Source organism: Bombus terrestris, chromosome 4 (genome assembly GCF_910591885.1).
Source record: "Bombus terrestris chromosome 4, iyBomTerr1.2, whole genome shotgun sequence".
Classification (NCBI taxonomy): domain Eukaryota; kingdom Metazoa; phylum Arthropoda; class Insecta; order Hymenoptera; family Apidae; genus Bombus; species Bombus terrestris.
The window spans coordinates 14,795,246-14,815,289 of NC_063272.1; the positions used below are offsets into that span (position 1 = coordinate 14,795,246).

The following is a 20,044-nucleotide window of genomic DNA, read 5'->3' on the forward strand; positions in this document are numbered from 1 at the left end:
GAAATTCCGATTTAAAACTCGAATTCCTCGACAGGGTTAGCCGACGCAGTTACAAGGCGACGAAGATCGTAAAACTTTAACTCGCTGAATCGAACTGAGGGGCTGAAAGCAGAGAGTTCTGTTTTATTAGGTTGAAATTCGTGTTTCATTGCATCGAGACAAGCTCGCTGCTTACGTCGAGCCATTACTGCGTTAATCCCAAATCGGCAACCGCTCCTTTCCACGCGCTCGCTTTGTGTCCAACATTATGCACGTAAATTTGATTATGTAGCTCCCCGTCATACGATCGATAAGGGCTCGCGGAAACGTGACAGTCGATTGGAGGAAGTCATCTTGCCACAGTGGCAAATCGAAGGAATAGAGAAGCGAATACCTTTGTTCGACTGTACATCGACGTAAATGGTTTTATTCTCAAAATATCACGAATTTATAGCTATGTCCCTCGACGACAAATAGGTCCTTTCTGATGTGCTCTTTTCAAACATACCAGATGTACGTGTAATATGGATGGTTCTAAATTGAAAGAAAATTTAATAACAAATCAAACAGGGTTGATATTTGATCCACATGTGCACCAGCAGCGTGCAGTAAGCAGCCACGCGATATGTGAATTACTTGAACGATTTTCTTGTTCGTATTTCGTTCCCATCTGCTGTATATGTGTACAAAGTAATACAAACGTACGATAAATCGAAAGTTTCGGTATCAAGAAAATTTCACCTTCGTCCAGCGAGATGATTGAAACTTATCGGATCTTTTCGTTTCGTTGATTGGCTCGCGTGTAATCGACCAGAGGCTTCGAAAACTTATCCGGATTTACGTAATGTTTCGTGTAATGTTCCGCTGATTCTGTAGCATCGGCGGAAATTCAATCGCCGTTGGAATTGATTTCACCACGATCTCTCCCCTACCGTTCAACTCAACTCCATAGAACCCTCGATGGCCGAAACATTCGATTCGAGAGCTTTTTGGTCCATTAACCGACGATTTTTCATCGACGCCGACGATGAAAACGAAGAAACTTTGCGTCGTCGCTCGACGAGGCTCGATATGATGGATACAATTTAACGATATGCATTCTCCTGGATGCACGTCGAGACGTATTTTCCCTTTCGTTTGCCGAGAAAACGTCGAGGATGGAGAAAGGATAGAGTATCGATGCGAGTTTATTAAAATTTTTTGTGCAAGGTATTGGTGTCTTGTCGAGTTTATGACTGGAACAGTGGAGCTGAAAACAACCGAGACAGTCGCGAAATTCCACGATTTTTATTTTTGTGGCTGCATTGCCGTTTCAGATGACCCGATTCCTCGAATAAGTCGAAAGTAATCCTCGCGGAAGAAAAGTCGGAAAATGTATAACATTTCGTGTACATATGGAAGATACTGAGAAATACGAAACGTATTATTTATAATAATTCATATTTATCTGAATTTCCGTGGTAGATTGAATCACGTCAACGTGCAATCTCGTGTTTTACACTTGATCGGTTATAATTTGCATCACCTAAATATCAAAAGGTTTTGTTACGTTCTTCGAAATAGTTTCTATATCTTTGAATTACATCGCAGTTCCAAACAATCAAGATCACCGATTGTTTGCATCGCCACGAATATATGTAACATTAATTCAGATTTCTTTTATGCGTCTCTAATTAAGGACCAGTAACATTCGCGGCATGAGAACGTCGACGATCGTTGTAAGCGAAGCAATCTGCAAAATTGAAACAAAACGCACCACTGCGACAATGGTTATATTTTCTCGATATTCTCGGCAAATTCCAACAATCCTCACGTGTTTCTCCTCCGTGTCGTGTTTCTCCTTCTCTTGAAACGGGCATGATTTTGCATTTGGAGAGATAATAGGATTATTCTGTAAACAACGATCGTAACTGAAAGTTATTTAGATGCAACATACTAAATGTGCACGTTTGACGAAGAACCGTGTAATCCATTGTTCGAGCGAAGCTCGCTAATAGGATTCGGTCTCCTCCCGCAGCGGGCTCTATATACTTACGAGAAATTAATTCGATGGACTTTATTGAGTCGAGATCGATGATTGGTTGAACTATAGATGGTAATTATAGATCTGGGCTGGAAGGGCTCGTAGCTGCGAAAACCATAGACCGTCTTGTGGAAATCATGATTTTTATAGCATTTTACAATTCATCCCTACAACATTCTATATTTCTTAACAGAGATCGAATTGAGATAATTTCCTACGATTAAGTCGCAGCTTCTGTACTACTCGATCCTACGCGACAACACAATAGTCGCTGTACGGTAAATTTTGTTCAGAAATAGCAATGTCTCGGGTGAAAGATCGCCGTTCGAAGGTTCCTGCTGCAGCGGACAAGGCGTGGGAGCGGATAGCACGGAAAGCGAAGAAATGGAGGAGATCTCGAAATATCGAGTGGTTCTGCTCGGTGATTCCGGAGTTGGAAAAACTGCGTTGGTCTCGCAGTTCATGACCAGCGAGTACATAAACACGTACGATGCTAGCCTGGGTAAGTCTAATCCTTTATTCTCTGTCGATCGATATAAAAAATTTAGTAGCTATTGTTTGTTATTTTCTGCCTGTCCTTTTACCTTTTTTCTGTATTTGTAGTTACTGTCGATAACTAAATTTCACCTATACATCGCGTGTAGCGTCGAAGTTAATAATAGAGCGAAGCGAAAAGAGGATTACTTCGCCGTGTTCTCTCCGAGTCCTATTTTCTTTTCGTCCTCTATGTTTTTTCCTCTCTTTTTTCTAATAAAGAAAACCACATTTTGAGCGTTGTTTAAAGCACGATAACGAGGTTCTCCTGAAACGAGTCACGAGCTGTGGCTATTCTTTTCTTCCCGTTGCTACAGCATAACCAAGCGGTTCGATAATTTCGCTATCGCGCTTTTTTTCTCTTTTATTTTGCCATGTCTCTTTGTGTTTGTATGCATCGTATCACCATTGTGCCCGATAACCCCGGAACTGTGACAAGCTGGTTAGAGCCTGGCGTTCGTTTGGTTTTCCAGTAGAAAGAGTTTAATACCGAAACGCAAGCAAACATATCTGAAATAGAAGAACTGAACAAAGTTCGCCGCGATTATTTCTTTTGATTTTCCCGATATAAAGAAGGCTTCGAACGATACGTCTCCTCATATTTGGTTATTAAATATTCCATAGTTTTTATGGTTGGAGATCTACTTTTCCACCGAGGATAAGAAAAGAAAGGTATTCGAGCAGGCGAAAGGGTGGTTCTTCGAAACATATCTTGTTCAAATTCAGGGAAATTTACGCTCTACCGATGTACCGAAGGGATGTTTTTGCGTACGAATAAATATTTTAGCCAATACTCGAAATTTCCTCTTATTCCTTTTTAACGAATGCAGGTACTGTATTCCACTGGTAGCAAGCTAGTTCAAAAATACCGAAAGAAATTCTGGCTCGCTGGAACTTGGTTAAACGAGTTGGCGGTTATACGGGGAGGAACGTTAATTATAAATGCACGCATGAGATCACGGCAGTGGTTGTGGATATAACGAGTATTTCGTTTCTTGCCAACTTTTTCGTATGTCTAATTATCCGACCATTTTTAATGAAGAATTTTGGAATTAAATTTCACCGTGCCTCCTTGTCAATTATTTTACAAATTTTAATCTTCGCGTTTAACACGTTCGCTATTTTCATACCCGTGGGTTGCTCTGTGTCTTTCTTTCTTTTTTTTTTTTTTTTTTTATTAAGTACTATAGTAAAGCTGTTTGCGTGGGAAAAAACGAGCGAAGGAAGACTTTCTTCGGAGACAGTCTAATGATGATTAATAACGGAGTTCGTTAAACGCTCTACGTCATCATGCTTATCGTCAGACAAATGGCCAACCGCTTATCACAGAATTTTCACAATTTTTTAATCGACATACTCGCCATTAAATCAGGTGATCTTTCTTCGTAGAAAATAGATCGTCGATTCGATTTGTACGTTTCGACGTAACGATACTCGAGTGTCGGTCCCCGTCCATTTGGTAATTCAGAGAAAAATCTCGTTGACGATTTTCCAAATGGCCTGACCTCGGTTTCCGTTCCACACGAACACGATCCTCGCCGCGTGCGATAATGGCGCTTTCGTGTAACTCTAGCAATGCGGATCGTTAATGTGGCCTTTCGCCATGCTTGTATAGTATTGTACACCTACCTGTCGAAGCAGCCTTCGGCCTATTACAGGACAATTGTGGTTCGCTACGCTGTACACGTGGTTATACGATACTCCCACCTAATTTCCCTTCCGTTACATCCTTCGCGTGTTTCTATTTTGAATAATTAGTCATTTAACACCTCGAAGATGATACTTTCTAATTTATATTCGCGCCGACAGAATGATATCCTTTCTTGATTCGAGCAAAAATATTGTAAGTTCGTTGTTTCCGAGATACTATTCGCGTAACAGCTAGTTAAATAAATTAGTCTGAGAGGAATATATTGCAACGGTGTCTGAAATGTAGAATTTAGATTCTAAACGTGCTTAAACGTGTTAAAACACATAATGTTGGTATACTACGAACACTAAAAGACTAGGAACGTTAAGATTTTTATCATAATCATATGTATAACACGGTTTGGCCATTTTCGCTTCTCCTTTTATTCGTTTCGCATTTGGAAGCGTGCAGAGATCCAGTTGTTTTTGTCGCTGCTAGAAACTGATCTTTCGATAAAAAACACTGTCAAAGTGTTTTCTGTTTCACCGACTAGTTTTATTGGTTTCAGGCTTCGCGAACAAAATTTAATTTATCGTCAATTCTTTCAATCGTCCTATTTCATATTGATGTGTTATGAAGAGAGTTATGATGTTTGACAGATGACGAGTTCGGGGAAAAGACAGTGTCGATTTTGCTGGATGGCGAGGAGTCGGAAATGGTATTTATCGATCATCCGCACGTGGAAATGAGCGTAAGTATCGTTCTCGTTTCAAAGAGTTTGCACCTACGCCCGAGTACGCGAGTTTGCCGAAAATTCTATAAACATGAGACGCAATTAACCGTGAAACGTTGTTGCATAAAAGTAAAAACTTGGGTGGATGGACATGGCGGATAAACGTCAAGTTAGTAGCTAAGTAACGGGACCTGGCTTGAGAAAGGCGAATCAAAGAAGAAAATTAACTCCAAATAAACAACGATATTTTAATTAATTCCGAAGATTAATTACTCGGAAAAGCTGACTTGCTGGTATTTTCTTTTAATATTTGCGGCAGAGCTATGGTTGGCGTTTCTCGAACGCGAAAAGAAAAACAAATTTAAATCTTTACATTTTGATTTAGAATCGAACAACGAATAAAAGATATTTTAAACGAGTTTATCAAGACGAACGAAGGTCCTGAATAGTATCTAATGCAATTACTTCTACGAATTTCGTGTAGGTAGAGAATTCTTTGTCCACCTACGAGCCGCACGCGTGCATCGTGGTTTACTCCACCGTGTCCCGTACGAGCTTCCAGGTTGCGGAGGAGATCCTAAACTACTTATGGAGGGAGCACTACACGCAGGAACGATCAGTGATTGTAGTCGGTAACAAGTCCGATCTTGCGAGAAGTCGGACGATCACGGCAAACGGTGAGTTTTAGCTTTCACACAAAATGCATTTTCAATATCAAAATCATTGAGAGTGATCTCGAATATCTAGCTCGAATAATTGAAAAGTACTGTAGGTAACTGAAATAATTGAAAAGTACGTATCTATCGATTAAATTAAGGAGCACGGGGCTGGCGGATACCATTTTTATATCAAATTCGCAGAAAAAGGCCTGTTAATTGTTCGCGTAGATTTATTACCAGAACTTTCATTCCCTGAATCGTTCCATGGTATATTTTCATCCTATTATTTTCAAACACGTGATTCGTCCCACACGTGGATAGCTATACATACATATATGTACTTCAAACAATGAAACGATCGGTCGGACACAGATGCATCGATTCCTTCTCCCTTTGGTCGCGAAACGGAAGATTTCGTAGAAATCTGCCAGAGTTTTAAGGTGCATTCAAGTAACTGAAACGCGGTACTCGATTCGGAAGCATTTGTGCAAAGATCCCGAACTGCGAATTTGATAAAGCTTCTCGAAAAGGAAGCGAACGAGTGAGAAAGAGAGAGAGAGAGAGAGAAAGAGCAAGAGGAAGAGAGTATGAGTGTTCTGGTGATCGAATAGTTGGTGTTCTTTCAAAGAGGGTAAGCAGCTAGCAACGTCGAGGGAGTGTAAGTTCATCGAGACATCCAGCGGTATCCAGCACAATGTAGACGAGCTTCTGGTAGGCGTGCTCAAGCAGATTCGACTTCGTGAGAGCCGTGACAAGAAGCTGAAACGCCAGAGTAGCAAGAGGAAGATTCTGTCTAAGCTGCACGGTAGCAAGACGGCGCTCAGCCTAAATCTCGCCAGGGAGATATTGAACAAGATGTGCTTGAACGACAGCAAGAGTAAGAGCTGCGAGAACCTGCACGTGCTGTAAGAGGATATCGCGATCATTGACCGACGACGTTCGATATTTCGCTCTGTTCCCGATGAATCGCAACAGTGAGAATGTAAAACTTCGTTGTAAACTTCACGAAACTCAAACGTTTCCGTCGAGTGAAGTTTGCGGTTTGCTGGTATGTAATGTAAATTTCGAGAAAAAAAAGTGGCAAAATATTGTTTCAAAGAGCGCGTACGTTAATGGAAAAGTTGTTCCAGCGTGATTGTGGTTTTTGGTTAAGAGGATTCCGTTAAAATCATATAAGCAAATGGGTTTTAGCGAGTTTACATTAGCAGGACGAATAAAATGGAGGATGGCGAAATGGTGCAGCGAAACGAGACGTTTCTCACGTGTATCGATTTTTCGCCGTGTTTTTAGTCTCATAACGAATTCAGGCCTATCGCTATTCAGGCATATCGCGTCCTAGAAAGTCGATGGATGGATAGAAAGCGCAAACAAGGAAATTTTCACCCTTCCTCAATCGTGCCCTCGAATAATATTTACTCTACCCTTCTCTCGCCCGTCGGTGGTGACCGAAGTGTCGTTTACAATTGAAGAAAACTGGTTGTGGACCAAGCAACGAGTTTTGTACTCGAAACGAGTTTCAAACAGTACGCTAGTCAATTTGACGAGCTGTCAATTTCTCTTGATCTCCGATACGAAACGCTCATTCTTTAATGACATGTTCGGCGTAAGATCTCGAAATCGAAACCGAAGGATGGAGGATCGCAAAATTTATCACGAGACAAATGACAGCGCGGGTAAATTTGGCGGCTGCATGGTACGCGATTCGATTATTTATTAGGATCTAATGGATAACACGTGTCCCTCGGCTCTAGTGTTGCAACTGGCTGTGTTCTACACCGGCGCTCGTTTATATACTGGGTGATTCCTTCCAAAACAATCGATACGCTCACCCCTAAAGTTGGAGGAAAAGTACCGAGCCATAAAAACGACAGTTTTATGGCCGAAGGTGTTAAAAGAACTCCAAGGTTTATTACGCTTTCTCTATGTCATTGAGAAGTATCGATCGCGATTATTCCTATGGTTTCTAGTTATTCCGCCGTACTCTTGTTAATTATTCGATCAAACATTGTCACGCGATTTCTATATATAAGTCGAAATTTCCTAGAGAACCATGTCGAACGTTTTACATAAATTACTCTGCATTCGATTGTTTGGTGGTGAAACACTAACGCATTGTTTCTCTCACGTGTAACGCATACACACGCGTACAAAAACGAAGAGAGAGAGAGAGAGAGAGAGAGAGGGAGGGAGTTTTCCGATAATTGCTGCTATGCGATATATCAGTTTCAATTAAACAACTTCCATTAATTGAGATAAAAACAGCTGATCGTCGTTTACTTTCGGAACGAGTTGATTCGTGTCAATGCGAAAGTTAGTCGTCGAATCAGTTCCAATCGTTCCTCGTCCGGCTCGATTTTCAGAGAGGATACGTTTGCCAAGTGAGCGAAGACGTTGTCGACGGCGTGTCATTAATTTATTAAATTAACTGAGCCAACGGAAGGTGTAAACGACGTTGCTTTTCGTCGTTGACGGTCATTTCGTTTCTGATAAACGTGGAATTTCACTTTGAGGATCGAGTCAGCCGATCAAACCTCTCAGTTCGTTTCGTTGGACGCTGGTTTCGTCCAATTCGTGCGACGCTGGACGTCCCTACGCTTCTTATTGTACGATATCGTGTAGAAATATAATGTAACGTTAATAGCTTAGCGATTATATATGGAATAAGATATTTCACGAAAGCTCTAGATTACTTTGAAGATTTTAATTCGAGAATTCTATTTCTGAATTCGCGCCATTAATATAATAGGCAACTCTGACTAAAAAGAAAATTTACTAGAATAATCTTTCTGAATAATTTTTAATTTGTCTTCCAAAGATAGGAAAGACGCTCATACGATTTTTGTTTTGTTCGTTTCCCGCGAAACGGAGCTTCGGCCGCGAAAGCTGGTATCGCGTATTTCAGGGAAGTATTTATAGGATTGTCGAAGTGAAAAAAAAAGAAAATAAAAAAAAAAAAAGAAAAGATTCAATCGAGTAGGGACGGCCTAAAAACGTACAAGACGGATGGAGAACGGTCTATCCGTCGATATATTTGCATGTAGATTTATCATATTATTAATGTTGTTTCCGAAAAGGCCAGCTGATCACCGGTAACGATCGATCGTTACAGTGATTTCAGGATATTATGAATATCTGTACATTGAAATAAGTGCTTCACATATCGAGCAGCGACTTCTATATGGTAGAGAACAATCAATTACACGTATTTTAATCGTAAACATTCACGTGTCCTGATTATCACAGTCTGACCTCTGTCTTAGATCATTGTCAATTCGTAAGAAGAGTTCGAAAACGGTTATATTTTCTCAAGCATCGTTCGTGAACGACGACAAAATCCGTTACAAATGTTGTTAATCGTCCTATAAGGTCTAGTCTGGCCGAAAGGCTGGTCTATTTTTATATACACAAGCTCGTCCAATACGTCTTATTACGATCTGTCATCCACACGATCGACGTTTTTCTACTCTGTAAGAATGACTCTACATACGCGAAAAGCTCGTGCAGGGAGCGCACTTTCTTCTTCCGTCTTTTTTCAGAAAATAGGCGTTAAATACTTCGATGACGCGGACAAAAGATTTAAGATTCCTATAGTTTACAGGATTTATCGTACATTTCGCGAAGACTCCCTGCACGTTCACACGACAATCATATTTTGTTATTTATCGTGCTGTACTCTATATCTGTGGTAGGATTTAGGCCTTAGATGTTTATGTCGAAATAAAAGCAATATACATAACCAGACTATATTTTTTAAATGTATCTTTTAAATTATTTAATTATCGTTGACAAAAAAGAAGCAAAATAATTTCAGAAAATAATAGTCCCTAAGAAAAGCTTTTCTTCCTAACAACAGTTGCTTTCTTTTACGATAAACTCCAAAGAGTTCACATGTATCACGGGAGATCAAATTCCAGCCACATGTACGTATTTGCATCCTATATTTTACCGGATGTGTCGATGACGCCATCTAACATCGACAGAGATAATCTAGTAGAGCCACCTCCAGTTCTCGATGGAACGGCGGACTGCGTTGTATCTTAGCAATATGGCTACGTGTCGAGTATTCCTGTAGCGTGTTCGGGGCACGATCGTACTAAGTACTATCAGCGGGTTTAACGATCGTTTAATAAGACGGCATCGATCGACTTACTGATCATGAACATGTCAACGACTGGCAAATGGGATTTGTCCCGGGAGGACATCAAAAGTGCAGCGAAGGATGAAAAGGTGAGTAGTCTGAGACAAGTTGGCTACTGTGGCTTCGTAGTACCGTAGGATAAAGGTCTATTGGCGGGAAATTTAAATTTGGATGATTTTAGGAGTTGCTATTGGAACACGATAGCGATCCGGATGAAAATATGCTGTTCAAGTGAGTTTAACGTATCGAATGATTCTTTTTCTGTTTGGAATAATTGTTTTCTTATATTCTAATGGATAATATTTGTATTTTAGTCAACCAAGTACGTCCGCAGAAACTAAAGTGGATGGGAAGATGGATAAGTAAGAATATCTTCCATTTTTGTAAATAGAATGCGATTTTCTTTTCTGCTATACTTTAACTTAATCTTGGGCGATAGATAATCGTTTCAGAAATAAGAAACGATAGTTACAAAATTTTTAAGAATCGTATCGGTGATACTTGTTTATTTGGCTTCTAGTGTCAGGCTGCAAATTCAGGAAGTCACGGAGGTGATGCGAGAGAATGTCCAGAAGGTAATGGAGCGTGGAGAGAGGCTGGAGGATCTACAAGAAGCTAGCGATCGACTGAGTATGGTTGGAAACGAATTTAGAGCGGCAGCGAAGAAAGCTCAACAGAGGGCGTGGCTGCAGAACTTTAAAACAAGGATCGTTCTCGTCACTATTACGGTGACCGTCGTCGTCTGTATCATTGGTATGACGTACATTATCAGTAGAAGATGCATGTTAAGCGCATGTTTTTTTTTATTGCATTTGAAATAGAAATGCTCAATCATATATTTTGTAAGACCATGCGAACATCTTAATTCAAAGAGAGAAATAAATCAAAAGTGCAGTAAGACTTTTGGTCTTGAAAAAATTAAATTTGTAAGTATTCGTGCTAAAAGTTGATATCTTATTGCTGGCGTGATGTTAATTATCGTCTAAGAGCAATTTACTTTTTATCGATGTACAATTATGACCTTGCAACTCTGATTGCGCATTTCTAGTTTACTCGTCGAACATCTGTGTTTATCTGTCGTGAACATAGTGCACCGCAGTATCATAGTTCATGCTGTTAGATTATGTTCTTCATCATCTATCACATAAAGAAGTGTCCCTCTAAACACAGTTCACGTAGTCAGATCGACGCGTATCGTTTTCAGTTCTGGACATCATGGTGCTTTACCTGGTTCTCAGATAGCGAACACGGTGTAGCGAGTCCCAATCGTTCGATTCCAGGTACTCATCACTGTTTTCCACTTCTAATCTGTTTACACGCTTTCACCTTGACCTTTTTTTTTTTTTAGCTTTTTTAACAGTTAGGTAGGTCGTTTATCAAAGTCGTTGAGAAATTTGTCGCATTATAATTAAACATAACAAGTTAAATGAGTTTTCTCTTGCATTCTTGGCACTATTCATCGCTCGTTCGATTATGCACGCGTTTCATATCGCTTTAATGGTTGTTGAACAGTCGAACGTGTACGCATTATTGGCGTTTTATTTTTCAGTATCCATCGTCGTGAAATATTCGTAACCGAGGCACCTTCCGGATTGAAACACACTTTGCGAGCGTACGTTTATATTTGTACCTGTCTTTCATGGATGATCTACGTGTATTCTTATCATAAGTTTATATAAATATATATATTGTTATTTTTAATCGATTCTCACGTATTCGGAACCTTCGACTGTTCTACGTGTTCGCGTTCACGTTAGGAGAAATCATTTCGAAATTCCAACTATTTTACTAGAAATTTAATTTCCATATAATATAACTCATGGCGATCACAAAATACCAGTTCAAAACTGTGTATTTTGGCCTTATTAGTCCGTTAGAAAATATAATATCATCGTTATTATAATCAAATTCACTCTCATTACTTCTTGCCCTGTTCTTCTCACTCATAAATTAATTCTGTGAATCATAATCCTTAATAAGTATACGTTACTCTTTTCTAAATTACTAGAAAGGAATCACGATCAATTAGTATTATAAGAAGAAGGAAGCTCGTTTGCGCGTTATCGCAAAACTTTTTTTGCACAAACGAACGCAGCTATGGCGTACGATCTCCCCTCTACATTATACGTCACTGACTATCAATGACGAATACTCGCATATTTCGCGAGACGAGGCGAGTAAGTACGAGTGTACACATGTTGATGAACACAGTCGCATCGTGTGCACTGTACACCGTCGTCGAGCGGACGTTTAGTCGTGTTTTGGTCGCGGCATCGATCTCCTGTTCGCGTCGAGCGTACTCGTCATCGAACGTAAACCCAATCTACGGCAAATTCCTTCCTTTCTTTCTTCTTTTTCTCCTTTTTCCCCCCTCTCTCCTTTCTCTCTAAAGTTCACGTGATCAAAGGCGATCCATCGCGACCGAACGTGCGCCGACAGATCCAGGGACATGGGAGTGCACGAGTTGGTGATCGCGGTTTTGTCCGTATTTATCGGCGCTTATTTGTTCACGGGAAAACGACGACGCTTCATTTACTTGATCTACAAAACCTTGCCTAGAGACGTGCTGTGAGTATTTGAAAAAGATGAATTCAAGCTTCATAAGTTTAAATGAGGATGGAAACGCGCAACGGTTACCATCGTGGCAACCTGTATTATGTTTCTGTCGAAATATTTTTCGATGACATAATTATTTTCTCTTTCCGTTGGTTCAATATTTACGCGTCGATACTTTAAACAAACTGGCTAATTGCGTCACGCGTTAATTTGAACAGCAATATTATTAACAGAGGCATGGTCGATGTTCCATTCGATAAACGGCCTTCGAATGACATGTTTGACGTTTAGTGATATTGCGACAAGACCACGTGCTCGTGTTTATAATCGGGATTCGCGTGATTGCAGGAAAAAGGAAGCGCGACACGACTGTTCGAATAAATAACCGTGCACGATCCATTCGTGCGAATTCCTTAACAAAAATGTGTGTTCTTAATCGTTCCTACCTACGCTTTTATAAATGCCTCTTCCTACGTAAACATCTTCGAAAGGGACACGCGCGTTTTATATACTTAGTACAGTGCGGATTCTTAGATAAATACCTTTAATCCCCGTGATTCATTTCAAACGACATCTGAATAGGTCACCAGGCTCGGAACTATGTATATGCATCAGGCTGTAATATACGCCAGGTTCTTTCTCCTAACTCATCTTTTACAATTAGATCACTTAAGAAATTTTACGATACTATTGAACGCGATCAAAGGTCCTGTATCCGAGCGAGATCACGCGTCCGGGCGTAGATTCTCTTGAATATAGGACCTTTGATCGCGTTCAATAGTATTTCGGCCGGACGATAATCGTGTTCGTTACACGAACGATCTTCTGAATTTCGAGGAACACAAGAATCCGCCAAAATAAGTATATAGAAGCTTAAAATTTCGACGGAAGAACGAAGCTCTTCTTCCATGGATACGTTTCGTTCGAGACACACGGTAAAGGAATCGTATAAGACCCGGCCATTCGGCATTGATTTCCATCATGAGAATCGTTGATCACGAACCATCCTTGATTCACGAGCACGATCGCGAGAGTATTCTTCGTGCATGCTCGTAGTTAGCCACACGTTCATCTACGGATGCATCCCGCGCATTGTGCTACCGTGAACGACCATTGTAGGGCCAATATGGAGCGCATGGAATTTAAACAACCGGCTGAATAACATTGTTTTGAAGCCGCGATTACGCTCGATGGCCCATCGTGTAAATGCCTCGAGTTTCGAGACTCGAGGGGATCTGGTTTCGACCGGATCGATCTTATTTCCTTTCTTCTTCGTTTCTGCACCGTGGTGTACACTTATTTTACGACGATGTAAACAACCAAAGTTTCAAAACATTGTGGTAATTTTTTTTTTATTAAGAAAGGAAAGGAGAAAGGATTCTGTTACGATTGCAGAAAGTAAATCTGAAATTAGGAAACCTTTCAAGTGCGCGTTCTATTTATATCTTGCTTTAAGATTATATAACTATCCGAAATTTGTATAAAGTGTAATTTGATTTATCGATAAACAGATACATGATTTTCTATAGTGAAGTGTATGCTCGATCGATACACTGATTATACAACGTGCTCAAATGGCACGAGGTCAGCGTTTATTCATAATCATAGTATTAGTTACATATTAATTGATAGAATTCTGCATCAAAAGTACTTTCGATGAACGCATATAGTATACACTTCGATCGTAAAAGAGGAACTTTGTCTACTTTCGTCAAGCAAGAAAGAAAAATATTAATCCAGCGGCTGACAACTTGTGGTGTGTTATCGAGTGTAACATCAACTCGATGTTTACAAAATGTCCCAATAAGAAAGTAACCTTTGGTATCCTTTACGCACTTATAAATCCTTAAAATAAAAATTACTTAAATTCCTTTCATTATCTTTCTACACTAATATCGCCAAAATCTAACCAAATTTTATCGTGATAACTCGATAGCTGAAATCTATTTGTTGCGATAAAACTGAAAGATGACTTGCAAATGATCTATTCACGTTGTTTCATTTCTTTTTACCTTTCTTCGTACCTAAGATTAAAATGAAGCACGGGACTGTGAATTTGCCACGGAATCGGATAAAACCAACGCGACACGTCGTGTACAAACGATCGCAACAGGTTGTTGAAATATCAGTTACAACGAGAACGATGGCGCATTGGCGTGTCGTTTACATTCGAGAGGCTATTGCACGCAGAAAATGCGTAATCGTGCAAACATCATTTGCAAAATTTTCTCGTCGAAAGATAAACAGACCGAGCGGCACGGCCTTGTCCGCCAACGAGTGCTGGATGCCAGCGTTTACATTCCATTAAGCGCTGGTCTATCGCGACTCGAAGAGTAACCGTCTCATTTGCCCTGTGTCGGAGTGCTCTACCCGATGCGGTTTCCTACGAGACTACATCTATTTTTATATTATTTCCGATTCAATGAAAATTTGTTGTTAAAAAATATATTCGAAATGTAATTGTTAGCATTTTAGTGTTGAATAAAAAATACCGAGAGTTATGGAAAATTGTAAATTTGTGTACTTGTGTATAATATGATCCTTTGTATGCGTCACTGTGTTTTTAATAGAGAAGAACGAAATTTGGGACAAAGCAGCTTAGAACGAAATTTAACTTTGATGATCTCGTGTAAATAGTTTGAACAACGTTTCGGAAAAATGAAGAATCGTGTACTCGAACGATATTCACGTGCAAAAGTTTTAACGTGAATCTCGATGCCTCGACGATTCGCAACGACTGTAATAGAGCTAACAACGTATCACGTACAAATTCTTCTTATTTGTCGATATTTTAACTTCATCGATTAATTATCAATCTAAAACAATTACAAATAAAGATACATAGGAGAAGAAATAACTTCGAAGAAACCGGGAAAGTTGTCTAGAGATAGTTATCACCTATCTGCAGCTTTAAAGTGAATACTTGCTGTGTGATTAACACATAGCAACGAAACCGCGAACGATGCATCGTAGTCGAGGGTTATCCTCATACCTAGCACGCATAGCTCGCTTCGTTATTTTATTTGATTTCATTTAATCACCGTGGAAGCGCTGCAAGGGACTGACCGCTGGTGTCGTATGCTCACCGCGATACGAGAGCTTCGACAAAGGCGTAATCTTCCGGGGACGTAGCGTTTCTTGCGCTTTTCTCGCGTTTGAGACTTGGCGTTGATGCGATTTCATATTTTTTAAAATATTCGTTCTATACCATTCACCTATTTATTTTTATTTTATTATTCTATCCTACTTATTCACTTTAAACGCGTCGATGAAATCAAAATAAAACTACTTTCTTCCAAGAACGAGTAAACCGAAGAAGATATACTTAATGAATTTTAGAGAAGAGGAAATTTCAATTCCTTCTTGATTTTTTGATTTGCAGAATGCCACGATTTTTTTTTTTTTTATAAAATAAAAATTGGTCAGACGCGGTGAAAAGAATCGCGGAATGATCGCATTCGCGTGGACGCATGAACGCGCGTGTCGAGTCGTGAAATTACTCAATTGGTTCGGAAAGAGAAGGACGTATCGTTAGGGAAGAACGTGACGATATGCGATAGAGACACGTATCACCGAGCCAGAAAACATGTAACCAACCATATTCATTGCCTGTACCCTAATTCCTTTCTAATCATTTCATTTGATCCCTTTGCGACTAACCTCTTTCCCATCGCAGAAATGTGTTGCGTAGAATCCGCAGAGTTGCTGTTAAAAATTGTCACCTATCTTAATTATACGCGACAACACATTCTTTATCGTCATATCTTCCTTGTTTCTTACAATTAACGACCGATTTATATCGCCTTCTGATCGATATTCGATCTTTATTTCCGATTGCTTTGTTTTCGATTTGGTAAAAGATGCGATAAATTTCGTAACGATGCTAAAGAATTCTTGGAAACTAGGGAACGAAAATTAAAGTTAGCAATGAAAAAATGATTTTGTTTGGACAATAGGGGCGCATACAGGTTCGTTCGGGTGAACGTGTTGCTATGGTGGTGGGAGTGGCAAAACTTCACCGTGGCGAAATTATTCACCAGGCACGCCACTGCTAACCCCGACAAGATTGCATTCATCTTCGAGGACAAAGAATGGAGTTATCGGGAGGTGAGTTGAAATAATTACAGTCTGGAGAGCAACTCGTGATACTTCTGATTTGCGAACGCAGCTGGAAGAATACAGCAATCAATTAGGACGCTACTTCCATGGAAAATCCTTGTCTCGCGAAGATAGCGTTGGCTTGATCTTGGAAAGTCGGCCTGAGTATGTAGGTATCTGGTTGGGTCTGAGCAAAGCCGGCTTAGTGGGTGCCCTTCTTAACACAAACCTTCGGCAGGATGTTCTGGTGCATAGTATCAAGGCTGCTAACTGCAAGGCTGTCATATTTGGATCAAATTTTAAAGATGGTAAATATCAAAATTGCTATAATTGCTATAATTGAAAACAGTGATTAGTAATCTCTCAGAAAATCTTGAATATGCCACGTAATATATATATATATACATACTTTTCTGTCTTTTTAATAATTCAGAAGTAAGACACAGAATGAATACCAAGTTAAACAAACATAAGTTAATTCCAGGTTTTTCATTCAGTTGTGTAATAGCATCTGAAACTGAGATTAATATGTCTTCTTTTTAGCTATTAACGAAATCAGGGAGAGAATTCCGAACGTGGCACTGTATCAGTGGTCAGAATTGCCTGATACTCCGTGTTTGGAAGGAGCAATCGATCTGAACCCGGAAATCAGCAACGTCGATTCCAGCCCCTTGGATACCGTGGCTCTTGGTACCCCTAGAGACAAATTGATTTATATATACACGTCTGGCACCACCGGGATGCCGAAAGCTGCCGTTATTACCAATTTAAGGTATAACATCTTTATTTTCCTTCTCGATTAATACTTCAGCGGTTTGAAGTTGGCATGTTCAATGGCTGTTGTTAGTAAAGAGCTGACTTACGAGAATTTTTTACCTTGAAAGCTATTTCAGAGGAAACTTACATTTACCAATTTGCAAGAAATGATTAGCATTCGAATAGAAAAGTTCTTGGTATCTCGATAACATTAAAATTTTCTTGTCATAGTTGTTAGAACACTTGTACGATGCTATTTTCTTAGAAGAAATGCGAAAGTCCAGGCAATGCTCCTTTTGTCAAACACTATTCGAGGATGTCACACGAGCATAGTTTTCTGCGTTGCAACGGATCGTGACGCGGTCATGGACGATCAATCATCATTTCAGGTACATGCTAATGTCGTGCGGCGTGAATTCTATGCTGAACCTACGACCGACCGATCGAATTTACAATTCTTTACCACTCTATCACACGGCTGGAGGACTAATTGGAGTAGGTCAAGCATTACTGAGAGGAATCACGGTTGTTCTCCGCAGACGCTTCAGCGCCTCCAAATTCTGGTCGGATTGCGTTCATTATGAATGCACGGTAAAGTTATTCTTGCGTTACTATCATTTTCGGTTTTCTTAAATTTACTATGAACATCAATTTAAATCTTGTCGAAGATAAAGTTTGTTCCATCTTCTTATCCTATGAGTTTCCTGTTGCCTTGAAAAGTTGAAAATTAATAGAGAATGAGTTCAATGTATATATTTCCTGTAACCATAAGGGGACTTAATTCGTTGCATGAGAGAATACTTTGGTTATAGATAGCCCAATACATCGGCGAGATCTGTCGGTATCTGCTCACCGCGCCATCAGCTTCCTGTGACACTACGCACAAAGTTCGATTAATGTTTGGAAACGGTCTCAGACCTCAGATTTGGAAGCCTTTCGTGGAGAGGTTCGGCGTGAAGCAAATAGGCGAATTTTACGGTGCCACTGAAGGGAATTCGAATCTTGGTAATTCACACTCACTTGGTACTTTACTCTTTGGTCGATTCTGATTATAAATTACTTTCTTTCTGAATTATTTTCAGTGAACATCGATAACAAGATTGGCGCAGTGGGATTCGTGCCACTCTGCGCTGGTTCCTTGTATCCTGTAGCGTTATTGAGAGTTGACGAAGAAACTGGAGAACCTTTGAGAGAACCAGACGGCCTGTGTATTCGTTGCAAACCTGGTTAATAACATATTTCTCTGTTAAAAATTGGAAACTCTAACTGTATATGTTTTCAATGCCCCATTCCTTTAACAAATTTTTCCACCTTTGTTAGGAGAGTCAGGTATTTTCGTGGGTAAAATCAATCCAAAGAGGGTGTTAAATGACTTCTCTGGATACGTAGATAGGAAAGCGTCGGAACAAAAAATTCTTCGCGATGTTTTTCGAAAAGGAGACCGAGTCTTCAATTCTGGTCAGTGAAATAAACCGATAAAGAATATTGAAAGATATATCAAGGTATTTAAGAACGATATTATAATGTAACTATATTGTTTGTATAGGTGATATTTTGCTCATGGATGAATTTGGATACTTCTACTTTAAGGATAGGACTGGTGACACGTTTAGGCAAGGCTTCTTAGTATAATTATGCAGATTTACCTGCATGATTTGAAACCTATTTACAATCTTTATAATTGTTACTATAGGTGGCACGGTGAAAATGTCGCCACTTCTGAGGTAGAGGCTGTTGTCAGCAACTTGATAGGTTTAAAGGACGCAGCTGTATATGGAGTCGAGGTAATTGCCGATAAAAATTGATCGTTTTTCACCCAGAGTAGATTTAAAATGTTGTGTGATTAACAGGTACCTGGAACCGAAGGAAAAGCTGGAATGGCTGCCGTTTACGATCCTGAAAACACTCTGAACATCAAAGAAATGGCAGAAGGTTTGAAAAAATCTTTGCCATCGTACGCCAGACCTCTTTTCGTTCGGGTCTTATCAGAATTACCGATGACTGGCAAGTATTTTAATTCCAACGGATTTATTTGCTTAGTTTTTGTATTTACTATTTTAGTTATTAACATTTAAATGATAACAGTTTTTATTTTACTAGGCACGTTTAAGTTGAAGAAAAAGGATCTTCAAGAAGACGGATTCAATATTAAAAAGGTAATTTTTTAATTTTTATGTTTAATATTTTATAATATATTATTCTTACAATTTTACTTATACAGGTTTCAGATCCAATTTATTTCCTTGACAACTCTGGTGTCTATGTGAAGCTGACAGAAGAAATTTATAACAATATACTCGACGGGAAGATTCGATTGTGAATCCTTGAGAAAACTCAATGAAAGTATAAACAATCTCAATTTTGTATAATTTCTATTTATTGATGAGAGAAAGAGTCTATTAGATAGATTTATCTTTTGTCCACACAAATATCCGCAACTATCCCGAACATCTCATCGCAAAGTTAGCTCGAAAAGATATTATATTTATAGATTTTTCTATATCTATTTTATTCTACGATCCTTGTCATCTCAAAGCTCTGTGATTCAGAATTGTAAAAACGGACCAAACAAATAGATTTAGTGCGTATATGTAAAAGAAAAATATTCCCGAAAGAAACTCATGTCCTGAAAATTGTGGATTGTTAATTCTTAATCGGCTAGATGTATTTTTATCTATTATGTAGAATTGTTGCTAGAGAAGTAAGACTTTTAAGTTATTTTATATAAAGCTGGTGGAGGAATCGAGCACAAAGCGACTGCAACTCTGTAAAGTAATGTGTGTAAAATGAAACACCGCGTCATAGTTTAATAAATTGTCCCCTTGTTGAGGAAAACCAATTCGAGCTGGACTTTGTCCCCTAGAGGTGCCTTACTTTACGCCCACCCGGAGTATTGTCTCTAATAGAAGCAGAAATCGTTGGTGCGCAGTCTCGACCG

General features: G+C 39.4%; 3 protein-coding genes across 6 annotated transcripts in view; all 3 read left to right on the plus strand.

The window, feature by feature from the left end:
• The window catches only part of LOC100642322, a 32,928-nt gene extending 23,629 nt beyond the window's left edge, over positions 1-9,299 (plus strand). For both annotated transcript variants that reach the window (XM_048405243.1, XM_003394876.4), the window contains exons 5-8: positions 2,296-2,504; positions 4,826-4,917; positions 5,384-5,576; positions 6,187-9,299. In XM_048405243.1, coding sequence (XP_048261200.1) covers positions 2,296-2,504; positions 4,826-4,917; positions 5,384-5,576; positions 6,187-6,467 — 775 coding nt within the window. In that variant the 3' untranslated portion in view covers positions 6,468-9,299. The remainder of the gene's footprint in view (positions 1-2,295; positions 2,505-4,825; positions 4,918-5,383; positions 5,577-6,186) is intronic.
• Positions 9,300-9,577: 278 nt separating this feature from the next.
• LOC100643993 (vesicle-associated membrane protein 4) lies at positions 9,578-11,397 on the plus strand. Of its 2 annotated transcripts, XM_003402467.3 has the most exons (6): positions 9,578-9,785; positions 9,878-9,927; positions 10,011-10,058; positions 10,217-10,449; positions 10,901-10,976; positions 11,246-11,397. In XM_003402467.3, exons 1-5 carry the CDS (start codon positions 9,714-9,716, stop codon positions 10,936-10,938), a joined length of 441 nt encoding a protein of 146 aa, XP_003402515.1. In that variant the 5' UTR covers positions 9,578-9,713; the 3' UTR covers positions 10,939-10,976; positions 11,246-11,397. The 2 variants fall into 2 exon arrangements, with proteins under 2 accessions (XP_003402515.1, XP_003402516.1); XM_003402468.3 differs by lacking the exon at positions 10,901-10,976.
• A 463-nt stretch (positions 11,398-11,860) lies between these two features.
• Positions 11,861-19,945, plus strand: LOC100642200 (long-chain fatty acid transport protein 4). Of its 2 annotated transcripts, none has more exons than XM_048405244.1 (13): positions 11,861-12,264; positions 16,209-16,359; positions 16,421-16,658; positions 16,894-17,122; positions 17,496-17,697; positions 17,919-18,111; positions 18,189-18,332; positions 18,427-18,564; positions 18,653-18,719; positions 18,800-18,890; positions 18,957-19,110; positions 19,192-19,262; positions 19,328-19,945. In XM_048405244.1, exons 1-13 carry the CDS (start codon positions 12,146-12,148, stop codon positions 19,424-19,426), a joined length of 1,896 nt encoding a protein of 631 aa, XP_048261201.1. In that variant the 5' UTR covers positions 11,861-12,145; the 3' UTR covers positions 19,427-19,945. The 2 variants fall into 2 exon arrangements, with proteins under 2 accessions (XP_048261201.1, XP_048261202.1); XM_048405245.1 differs by having other exon boundaries at positions 11,863-12,264; positions 19,207-19,262.
• Positions 19,946-20,044: the final 99 nt, after the last annotated feature.